General features: G+C 37.2%; 1 protein-coding gene across 1 annotated transcript; it reads right to left on the minus strand.

Moving 5' to 3' along the window:
- Positions 1-10,375: 10,375 nt before the first annotated feature.
- On the minus strand, positions 10,376-11,523 carry LOC122026693 (SPX domain-containing protein 1-like). The gene is made up of 4 exons (XM_042585423.1): positions 11,518-11,523; positions 11,356-11,403; positions 10,778-10,798; positions 10,376-10,723 (listed from the first exon to the last, which is right to left on the minus strand). The coding sequence occupies exons 1-4, from the start codon at positions 11,521-11,523 to the stop codon at positions 10,376-10,378; spliced, it is 423 nt and encodes a 140-aa protein (XP_042441357.1).
- Positions 11,524-11,730: the final 207 nt, after the last annotated feature.

Consider the following 11,730-nt stretch of genomic DNA (forward strand, 5'->3'; position numbering starts at 1 on the left):
GATGAATTTGTGTTTAGCTTCACCGGAATTGATTATGAAATGTATGAGATTGTTGGCATGTACTTGAGTTATATATATTGGATTGAAGATTGATTAGGGTTATTTGTTTTGGAGGACAGTATCTTCCACCTTGCTCCAGCTACGGACTCTAGTAGTGGTTGCTTCAGTTTTGGCTCTTTGATGGCTCTTGGCACTGTTGACACCAATCTATGGTAAGTTGTTAATTAAAGATTGTGGATTAAGGATTAAGGTTTTAATTCTAGTGGTAAGTATTGTTTTGGTTAATTAGTTGTTGATAGTGATTGGTTGATATAGATTGTTATGTGATCATTCTTAGGATCATCGGATTGATTGTCGGTTGGATTATCAGATGTGGTGGTTAGAGAGTTATTTGGTGGAAGGATTATGCATGGTGGATTCATGATGTTTAGTAGAGATGATACAGGGGATTGATTAATAGATTATGGATTATGTTTGGATTTAGAAGGGGTTGGGTTAAGGATGGATTTATTATTTAATTGGATCTTTAGGTGGAATTAAACATGGTTACCTAGTTGACGTAGGATTAGGTTCGGGGTTGAGTTTGTTGTTGATTATGTGATTAGCTAAACATTATATATATACCATGTGATTCGCAGGACTTGGATTCGGGACGAGCGTCTCGAAGTGGGACTGATTTATCTGACACGGTCAATAGATAAAGGCGGGTATTTCTTCCTTGGCCTCTATGTAGATTTTCTTGTACTTAGTGCATGGTTATTATTAGATGAATTAGGCTGCTTTATCTTATATCATGATCGGTTGCTATTTTTCCTGTATGATACTTATGCTTGACCCTTGTGATGATCTGTTTAATTCATATACAGTCTACACTCTTGATATCTACTCTGTTGTGATTACACGTGTAGAGTATGTCTTATAGGGATTGTTGGGTTGTTGGTATTACCATGCTGATTGGGTATATGATGTGGACTGTACATAGGTGGGTATGTGTTATAGGAGTCATCTTGTTGACCATGCATTTACATGTGGTGTGTACATACGTATTTGTTATGTACTTTTGGAGGAGTTGTGTTGGTTATAGGTTCTTGTATATACACGTGTCTGATGTGTTTACCAGAGGATACATGTTGATTGTACTTATGTTCTGTGTACATGTGTCTTGTGGGGTTATTGGAGATCTTTGGTCGATTATACATGCGTAGTTGTGCGCATGTGGTTGGTGGTATATATGGAGGTATCATGACGATTATACTCATATTGTGGGGTACTCATGTGGTTGGGGGGTTGCATTGATGATGATAGTGTCGGTATCATGATTATATATGTATATATATCATGTCATCATTCATTGCATACTGACGACTATTGTCTCCCTTGTGGTGAGAGAGTTGTCGGTTGTTTATAGCTGCCCATTCGGCCACTGTTGGAGAGTGGTAGCTAGGAGTGGAGCTAGTCCTGTCGTGCTCATTCAGCCGCTCAGTGTTCTGTCAGCCTCAACCACTCTGGAGCAGTGGGTCTTGAGGGTACAGTAGTCAGAGGGCTTGAGTTGTGAGTGGTCAGGGACCCTTAGCTATGTAGTTATATAACTGCTTAGCTGACCGTCCGCATCGGCCGCCTATAGCGGTGCATGTGCTGGAGGCTAGTACGGTTTGTCACGGACCCAAGCCTCTCGGCCATATAGGGGTCTTGGTGTCTAGAGAGGTGGCGGGGGTGACCATGGAGCATGCATGCACATTTGCATTTGATGCGCGGTGCATCTTTGGAGATATATTTGCATACATGCCTAGTAGTTACTAGTTGCATGTGTTTGTGGTATGTTGCATTTGTTTGCGATATGATTGTTGCATATGGTTGTCATGTTGCATACATGTCATTTATTTTACATGTATATGCAGTCGTACTTATATTGCACAGGTGTCACGGGTATATCTGTTGCAGATCCGGTGAGTTTACTGATCATTGTACCATGTGTCGATTCCAAATTGGGTACGTATCTGTCATTATGTTAGTTGTGGTTTGTACAGTTTATGTCAGGTTATTATGTTAGGTATGTTCAGATGCATTGATTATAATAGTATGATCATGTTCTTATTCCCTACTGAGACTGTATACTTGTGATCTCCATGATTTTATTTATGGACCATGCACTATCTTTTCTATTACCCGTTGAGTTACCTATACTCACCACCGCATGTATACATTTATGTTTTCAGGTAGCTTGTAGATGGTTGGTGTCGCTTGGAGTATCCTGTCTGCCGGGTCCTACGTCACATCCGAAGACCGCGCTTGTTTTCTTTTGTATATCTTCTTATTATTTTTGGCATTGTATTTATGTGTAGCCATGTGGCTATCTTGTGGTTTTGGTGTTGTATTTGTGTTTAAGCCGTGCCAGCATGCATTGTATTTATTTGTGTTGTGTGGGCTTTCCTTCATTTTTTCGCTGTGTTTTAGTACAGCCGTGTGGGCTGTTTTATATATAACTGTGTGGTTGTGATTGTTTCATTCCAGCCGTGTGGGCTATTATTATAACTGCGTGGTTGTGTATATAAATATTCCAGCCGCATGTGGCTGATGTATTTTGCTTGTAGTGATGCTTCAGATTGTCACCGGTACAGGGGAGATGCTGCCGGATTTTTATCTGGCAGAGACTCCTTTGGGGGCGTGACATAAGGGCTAGAACTTGAAGTTTCCTTCTCGGAAATTAGCTTTCTTGGAGAAGAACTTAACTTAGAAATTGGTATGAGGAGAGGAAAGGGGTTTCTTGCTTCGGTGAGAATGAAGAAGGGAGAAGGAGGAAGAAGAAAATGAATTAAATCCTTTGTTTTTCTTCTCTAACCCTATTTATCCCTTTGCCAATGAGACATGTCCCCATTCATTCCCCCAACTCCTCTTTTCCCTCACTCCTTTAATTCCCACGAAAATAGAGAGAGGGAGAGGAGTAGTAAATCCCTCTTTTGTTTGCTCCCTTTTCTTAACCAAGAGGGAAAAGAAAGTAAGCAACTTGGTTTTCTCTTGTTCTTTTTGCTTACTTTTCTTTTCTCCTTTAACTAAATTTTCCATTCCTTTCTATCCAATCATTTCTCCTTATCCTAATGGTTATCATCCATAAATTTATCTTCATGTATTGTGGGAGGTTCAAGGTTCAATCCTTGACCTCACCTCTTCTTATCTTATATTTTCTTTTGTTTTTATTTACCTTTTTCTCCTATTTTATGCTTTAAGAAAAATAATATTCCTACACCTATAATTTCGTAGGTGTTACAAGTTTAATAGTATGTAGACTTTCGGCACAAAGGATGCGAACTAGCGCATACCAAGTGTTCAAATAAATTGTTAACACAGTTAAAATGCAACTTAGGCATTTTCTTAGCTTAGATAAATGCAATGGTAGCATTTTCATAGCTTATTTAGTCTTGCTACAGCTCTTATAGGACTAGATGTCCAATGGGTGGGCTCCCACAGTCGCCTCTAGGTTCAGACAACCTAGCTCTAGGTTCAGATAACCTAGAATGAGCAAGACAAGTAATAATTAGCTATGTTCAGTATTTTACTTTCTCAGTGGCACTGTACTGGATTAGATATCCCTTGGGTTGGGCTCCCATAGTCGTCCCTAGGTTCAGCTAACCTAGTAAACCCTACTAGATTCAGAATTTGCAACCTCGGGTTTAGTTAGGGATGTGCGCACAGCAAGTACAGTTGTCGGGCCCGAACAGCAACATGATTATGTATTTTCACTTATTATATATAGTTTTCAAACTCTCACAATATTGTTATGTGAATGCAGTATAGCCTCAGCATTAGTCTAGCATTAGCTTAGCTCACCTTTCGGTATCAGATTAGTTTTACTATTGATACAATGTGATAGTTATGATTAGCTTTATTGCCATGATTAGTTCGATTTCTATGTGTTGTGTGCCATACCATGCTTAGCATATTCAGTAAACATATATTTCAAATAGCATGTTTTCAAAGTATAAATTGCATCGTATGCATGTTTTGTGAGGTAGATGGTTTCTTACTAAGCATAAAGCTTACAGATACTCTTTCCTTATACTGCAGATAAAGGTAAAGGAAAGATGGACTAGCGGAGGCTGGAGGGAAATGCGATGAAGATGTGTGTGGATGGAACTTGGAATAAAGACCTTGGAGGAACTAGAAATAAATCTGAAACTTTAACATTTTATTAAGTTGTTACTTTCCTTATTTCAGTTTTTTTTAATGCTATGAATCATGAAAGACCTGGTTAGATTGTTAGTGTTCTTGCTTAGAATGTCGGTTAGTGTTATTGGGATGTTTTATGGTCATGTTAGAACTTGTGTGTGTGAATTTGGCACGAAACAGTGCTGGAATCAGACTGGTGGTACGAAATCAGAAACCCCAATCGATCGGCCGATCGATTGGAGGCTTCTCAATCGATCAGCCGATCGATTGAGAAGTTCGTACCGCGAACAGTAAGCTCCTGGATCGATCAGCCGATCGATCCGGATGCCTTCGGTTGCGAACAGAAAGCCCTGAGATCGAGCACTGGATCGATTGGCCAGTCTGGATCGATCAGCCGATCGATCCGGAATATTGCCCGAGTACAGTAGCGCGCTGAATCGATCACTGGATCGATCCAACCTAAGTTCCGCATTCAGTAGCATGCTGGGTCGATCACTGGATCGATTAAACCATTCCAATCGATCCACCAACCGATTGGGAAGCCTGATAGCAGTGGGAAACCCCTCATTCCAGTTCCTTGACCATGGGGAAGGTAATATATGACATGAATAGTTTGATTACACCCCTTAGCACATATAAGATAAAGAAATGATAGTATTTTAGCCAAGTTTTAATTAGTACAGCTTCCGCACCTAGACTTAGCGATGGTCATGGATATAGTTTAGCACAGCATATTGTGACGGTCCGGCCTTACAGCCTAGCCAGTAGAAGGCGGGTCGTTACACCCTTGACTTGCTAGGACTCCCTCACCAAGTGTCCGGTCAATCCCTTTGACCCACTTGGACTTTTCCTCATCGTGCCAAGTATTCGGTCACTCCCTTGGCCTACTTGGACTTTTCCCTTCTTGCCAAGTATCCGGTCAAATCTTTTGACCTACTTGGACTTTCACCAGATGTCTGGTCAACCTTGACCCATCTGGATTTCCCTTGCTTGGCTTCACTCATCAGGACTTTCCATCTGCCTAGCTTCACTCACTAGGACTTTCACCTGGCTTCACTTACCAGGTTTTTCTCTCTGCCTAGCTTCACTCACTAGGTCTTTCACCTGGCTTCACTCACCAGGATTTTCTTCTGCCTAGCTTCACTCACTAGGACTTTCCGACTGCCTAGCTTCACTCACTAGGTCTTTCACCTAGCTTCACTCACCAGGATTTTCTTCTGCCTAACATCCCAGTTAGGACTTCTCAGCCAAGTATCTGGTCAACCTTGACCTACTTGACTCTTCTTCAACAAACCTGATCAAACCCTGATCAGAAGGGAATTGCACCAATAATCTCTCCACATGAACAACTGCACCTGCATTGTTCATGTATTGTCAAACATCGAAACTCAAACCAAGACTCAAGCTTGGTCAACCAGGTCAACCTTGACCTGAGGGATATTGCACCAACAAAATAGTCCTGCTCAATACACTCAGAGTGTACTAGTATAATTTTATAGTCAAGATAAACTAATATCAAATTATACTACAACCATTACAATGGTTTGTCCCATTTCATCTTGGTTGTGAGCAACTATTTATAATTTATAAGGAACTGATAACATGATCTTCTGTGTGACACCACACACTATGTTATCTTCAATATAAATTAAATGAACAACTACATTTAGCATATAAATGTAGACATTTGACCAATGTGATTCTTATTTCAAAATAAATATTTATATAAAAGGTAGACTTTTAGTATACATTCTAACAGTTTTATCGTCAATGGATAAAACTTAGCTTATGGAAGGCACCTTGGACCATCTTGAAGGCACCTTTAAGCTATGGATAGAGATTTTTAGGGGCTATAAAATGATCCCTAGAGATAGAAATATTCAACAACTTGAACAACAAGTATTGTACACTTTTCTAGTCTTTCTTTTGAGCTATCAACTTCTGCAAGCGGCTTCTCCACCTACAACAAAGGAGATTTCTAGTGGAGCTTTCTTCAACGCCTTAGATTAACAACCACCTAGGTTGTAACTAAATAAATAAAATTATCATCTTACTTTCTTTTATTTAGTTTTAAATTAATTCATTATTATTATCGTGCTAATCTAATAAAAGAATCAAGAAAGGGATTTATTTTTTTAAGGCAATTTACCCCCTTTTGTCGGCCTCACTGCACCAATAGAGACCTTATATTGCAACTAGTTTTATGGAGTTTTGAGGCTGCAAGGAGTCTAATGGTGCTATCCATTCCATATTTTTTCATTTCAGAAGTATTTAAATGTTATAAAAAAAATCAGCTAAAGCGTAAACTCATTCATATCAGGTCCATGGGGATTAGGGTTTAGCTTATTCTTCTAATAACATTTTAACACATTCAGAGAAGCTGAAATATTCAATGGATAGTACTGTTGGATTTCTTGCAGCCTCAGAAATCCATAGGACTTGAAATGTATCCAATTAGACCTATCTAGGTCCATAAGTGGGTTTTGGTTAAAATCCACTTATCGACCTAGAGACTTTAGATTATAACCATTTCAAGTCCTGTAAATTTATGAGGCTACAAGGAGTCTAACATTATCATCTATTGCATATTTTGGCTTCTCTAGAGGTGTTAAAATGTTATTAAAAATTTAGTAAAAGTATAAACTCATTCATATCAGGCCCAATATGGGCCTGATATGATTCATATCTAGCCCACGGGACATTGTTAGACTCCTTACAACATTGGATGCCACCATTAGTATCCTTACAGCAATGGTGATATGATTCATCAAAATTTAGTAAAATTTAGCTGATTTATTCAATAACATTTTAACATATCCGAAGAAGCTAAAATATGCATTGGATGACACCGTTAGACTCCTTACAGTCTCAAAAATTCATAAGACCTAAAATGTGTCCAATTGGGCATATCTAGGTCCATTAGTGGGCTTTGGTCAAAATCCACTGATCGACCTAAAACCTTCGATTGCAACTATTTTAGGTCATGTGGATTTCTAAGGTTGTAAGTTGTCAAACGGTACCTTCTATTGCATATTTCAGCTTCTCTAGAGGTGTCAAAATGTTATCAAAAGAATTAGCTAAGCCCTAACCATCATGGGCCTGATATGAATGAATTTATGCTTTATTTAATTTTTTTGTTAATATTTTAACACTTTTGGAGAAGCCAAAATATACAATGGATGACACTATTAGAATCTTAAAAGCCTAGCTTTTTGTAAACATTTATATTTGAAATAAAAGAATCACATTGGTCAAATGTCTTCATTTATTTGTTAAGTGTAGTTGTTCAATTAATTTATATTGTAGATAACATGGTGTGTGGTGTTGCACACAGAAGATCGTGTTATCAGTTCTTTATAAATTATAAATAGTTACTCATGACTAAGATGAAAAGGAACAAACCATTGGAATAGTCGTAGTGTAATTAGCTATTAGTTTATCTTGACTAATAAATTACACTAATACACTCTAAGTGTATTGAGTAGGACCATTTAACGTAAGTTCTTTTTATACTGACTTAATAAAAGAACAAGACCTTAGTTATTATGGAAGTGTGTGCTCTTAATCCTAATATAATAACAAACATATATATTTAGTATTTATTTCATTGACTTATCAAAGGGTGAGATTTAGCTCGATAAATCAATAGGCCCGATAAGTTGGGAAATGATATTACTTATAGTGTGTGTTGTTGATTATAGAAAGAACTGTGTCCTAGTCATCTAGGTTGAGAATGTCCCCAAGAGGAGCTCATAAGGATTGTCATGTTAAACCCTACAGGTGGACTTAGTCCGACATGACAATGAAGTTGAGTGGTACTACTCTTGGACTAAAACATTAATTAAAATGAGTTGTCAGTAACTCAATTAATTAGTGGATATTTGATATCTTAAAAACAGGGAGACTAACACACTCATGATAAAAAGGAGTCCATAATGTAATTTGGGATTGGTGCGGTAGTGCAATAATAACTCTCTAATGGAATGAGTTATTATTGATGAACTTGAGTTGTATGCTCAGGGCAAATACGGGATACTCAAGCTCATTGAAAGGCCAAAACCAATTTCTCCTCTAGGTCTCTGTCGTAGCCTCATTAAAGCCTCAAGTCCATCCAAATAAAAGCCCATCTTGGTGTCCAAGAAGGGGGCCAACCCAAGGCTTGGTGACCAAGCCAAGGGTCGGCCACCATCTCCTCAAGAGGGTCGGCCCTATGCTTGGTGCCCAAGCAAAGGAAGGGTCAGCCACTATATTTCAAATTTGGAGGGGTGTTTTGAATTTTTAAAATCTTCTTTTTGTAGATAACTACAAGTTTAAAATAAGGATTTTAAATTGACAAAACTTTCCTTATTTGAATTAGACCACATGGTTTAAAAGAAAGTTTTAAAACTTTCCTTTTTTAACCATCCTCATGGTTGTTGGTAAAAAGGAAGGGAGTTTTAAATTTGAAACTTTCTATTTTTGTAACCATGTTAAAAAAGGAAATTTTAAAAGAGAAGTTTTAAATTTTAAAACTTTCCTTTTTTAACCATCCTCATGGTTGTTGGTAAAAAGGAAGGGAGTTTTAAATTTGAAACTTTCTATTTTTGTAACCATGTTAAAAAAGGAAATTTTAAAAGAGAAGTTTTAAATTTTAAAACTTTCCTTTTTTAACATCCACATTAAGAAATTAAAAGAGAGCTTGTAAAATTTTATAAGAGCTTTCCTTCTTTGCTTATAAAATTTTTACAAAGTTTTTATTCCTCTTTAATTGGCCGACCACCTTTGCTTGGTGGCCAAGCAAGGGGTCAACCAATCAATTAATCAATCAAAGATTGATGATTGAATCAATCAAGAGGAAAGAAAAGGAAAAATAAAAGGGGAAAAGGAAAAAGAAGAGGAAGATTTTAATTTTTGTAAAAATCTTTCCTTATTTGCCTTGGGCAAGTATTATAAAAGAAGAGGAGGAGGGGCCTCATTAGACATCAATTCTTATTCTCTTGTTGGAGCTCTCTATTGTGGCCGACCCTCTCTCCCTTCCCTTTCCCTTTGCTCTCTTTGGTTCCTTGGTGGTGGTGGTGGCCGGATTTTAGAGAAGGAGGATGAAGGCTTTGGGTGGTGTTCATCTTGGAGGATCGTCGCCCACACGACGTCCAAGGCGAGGCGAGGAATACAACAAAAGATCTTGAGGTTATTAGCATACAAAGAAAAGGTATAACTAGTTATTGTTTTTCGCATCATGCTAGTTATTTTTCTTTGTATGAATTCCAAACATAAGAGACATTAGATTCTAGTTTTTCAAATTTGTTATTCGAGTTTGTGTTTTTTTATTTTTTGAATTTGTGATTCGATTGTTCCTTTTGGTTAAACCTAGAGTTATATAAGGAAATTAAATATTAGCTTTCCTTAAAAGGCTTTGTCTAGGCGGTGGTGGATGCCTCCCATACCCAAGAAGGCCATGTGCCTCGCCATGCAATCCTGGAAGCTAATTTAAGAAATTAATATTTAATTGAATTTATAACATAGGTTGATTTAGATTAATAGTGTTAAGTTTCACTTGCGATCCAAATCTAAACCATTAAGAATAGATAAGTTAAATTTGGAATCAGTAATGTTAAGTTCCGTGTGCGATTCCTAATTAAATTTCTAAAGAACACAATAGGTTGTTTAGGAAAAGTTCGACACTTGTAACACTACAAGAAAAAAGCTTAACAACAACGATTTTTCACCGTTGTCGTAGCCTCTTTCGGACTGTTGTTAAAGGCTGTGTTGTTAAAAGGGGTACCCAAAGACAACAGTTTTTAACCGTTGTCTTTGAAGGCAAAGACAACAGTTTTACAACAGTGAAAAACCGTTGTCTTTTCCTTCAAAGACAACAGTTTTTCACCCTTGTCTTTGAGCGTCTACCGTTAATAACAGGGTCTTCAACAACAGTTTTAAACTATCTACGACAACGGTGAAAAACCGTTATCTTTTTTAGATAAAAAATAAAAAAAATTAATACACAATTTTCCAATATTATAAATCATTCAAAATACTAAATTTCAAAATAAAATTTAATATACAATTTTCTAACATTGAAAAATAATATCTATAACATTCTGAAGAAATTTCATAAGCAACCAACAAAATTTCATAAGCAACCAACAAAATGATAACACTATTAAAACAAAGGTAGAACAATATAACACGAGATTTTCTAATCTGTTTTGACTGTTGAACTTTTGCTCCTAATCTATTTCAAGGACCGCAGCGCTGCTACAGTGCTTTTCATGTATAAGCTCTGCATATATTTAATCTCCTCCAACTCCGGAACCCTCCCACCTGATTGTGCCGGCTTTGGGACTCCATTTTGTCCGTCGCATTCTGCTGAAATTGATAAGTTGTTGCTGGGGAAGAGGTGGTCGAGCATAGCCACACACTCCTTCACGAGTTTGCATAGGAGATCAGTTGTAAAGAATGGCTGCTGCAGCACCTTTTCGATGAAGGGCTGCCTGATAAGTGCTCCTGTTCTCTTGTCATACTTCTTCAGTATTTTCACTAGCCGACAGGTCCGTCCTCTTAGCTTCCCAACAAGATCACCCTACATTAGGACATTCTCAAATTTAAAAGTTGTCTTGACTAGATTCGCAATTGCCATAGCACCAACAAATGATTCCTGCATAACATCAAAAGTTAAGCCATCAACAAAAGAATAGTTTTGTTAAAAAGATTATATGAATTTACACATACAAAGAATTGATGTTCTCTAGTCTCGAACAAGTAATCATGCTTCCAACTTCTATCAATTAATGAGTAAAAAGTAAATAGATTTGACGTTGTCCTGAGGTTTAATATGCTCATCTAGTAATGATAATGCCAAAAAACTTAACATCACACGCTTGGTTGCAGGAGCTATTCGGAAAAGGTTTCCATCCTCATCAACATAGTTCCACTAAAATATGCAGAGTTATTACTACAATAACAATAAACCATGTAATTATTGACTGAGGAAATAAGACAAAAGATGCTAATTTTACTAAATTTAAAATGCAAAAAAATCTAAAATTTGATAGAACCTATAATCAAACTCAATCTGAGATTCCTAAGCATATAGGAAAACATTAAAAAAAACATATCAGAACTGTAGAGTAAGCTCGATCACATAAATTGAGACTAGTGTTAGTTTAACTAATTTTTTTTCTACTAATTAAATCAAATATATAGAATTCTCACACGATCTCCTTTCTCCTCGGTAGCTTCATCTGTAAGTAATCTCGCATTCTGAACAGACAATAATAACCAGAGGATAAGATCAAAAAAAAAAAGAGGGAGATATTATCATAAACAACCGCAACTATTATTACAAAGAATAAAAAAAATAGAAACTCTACTTGCCGCCATTATGCTAGACCAATGAATCTGAGAAATCTAGCCAACCTGTAAATATGGAGGAAAAAAAGCACCAAAATGGGGCAAAATGAAAAAAATGGACTGGCGATTACACACGCTTAGGTTCCTTGGCGACTTCTCAGATAGTGAGATCAAAAACCCTATAGCGACGAGCGGAATTTGTGATTCTTCTAGGCAAGGCAGCTGTAGAGGCCGCGC

This window comes from Zingiber officinale, chromosome 10A, assembly GCF_018446385.1.
Source record: "Zingiber officinale cultivar Zhangliang chromosome 10A, Zo_v1.1, whole genome shotgun sequence".
In the NCBI taxonomy this organism is placed as follows: domain Eukaryota; kingdom Viridiplantae; phylum Streptophyta; class Magnoliopsida; order Zingiberales; family Zingiberaceae; genus Zingiber; species Zingiber officinale.

Bases quoted from the DNA above. Each gene is read 5' to 3' on its own strand.
- LOC122026693 (XM_042585423.1), bottom strand. The intron at 10,799-11,355 runs GTGAGAATTCTA...GATGTTATGCAG, and splicing joins CCGAGGAGAAAGGAGATCGT to GAATCATTTGTTGGTGCTAT. The intron at 10,724-10,777 runs GCAATTGCGAAT...GTCCTAATGTAG, and splicing joins AATCATTTGTTGGTGCTATG to GGTGATCTTGTTGGGAAGCT.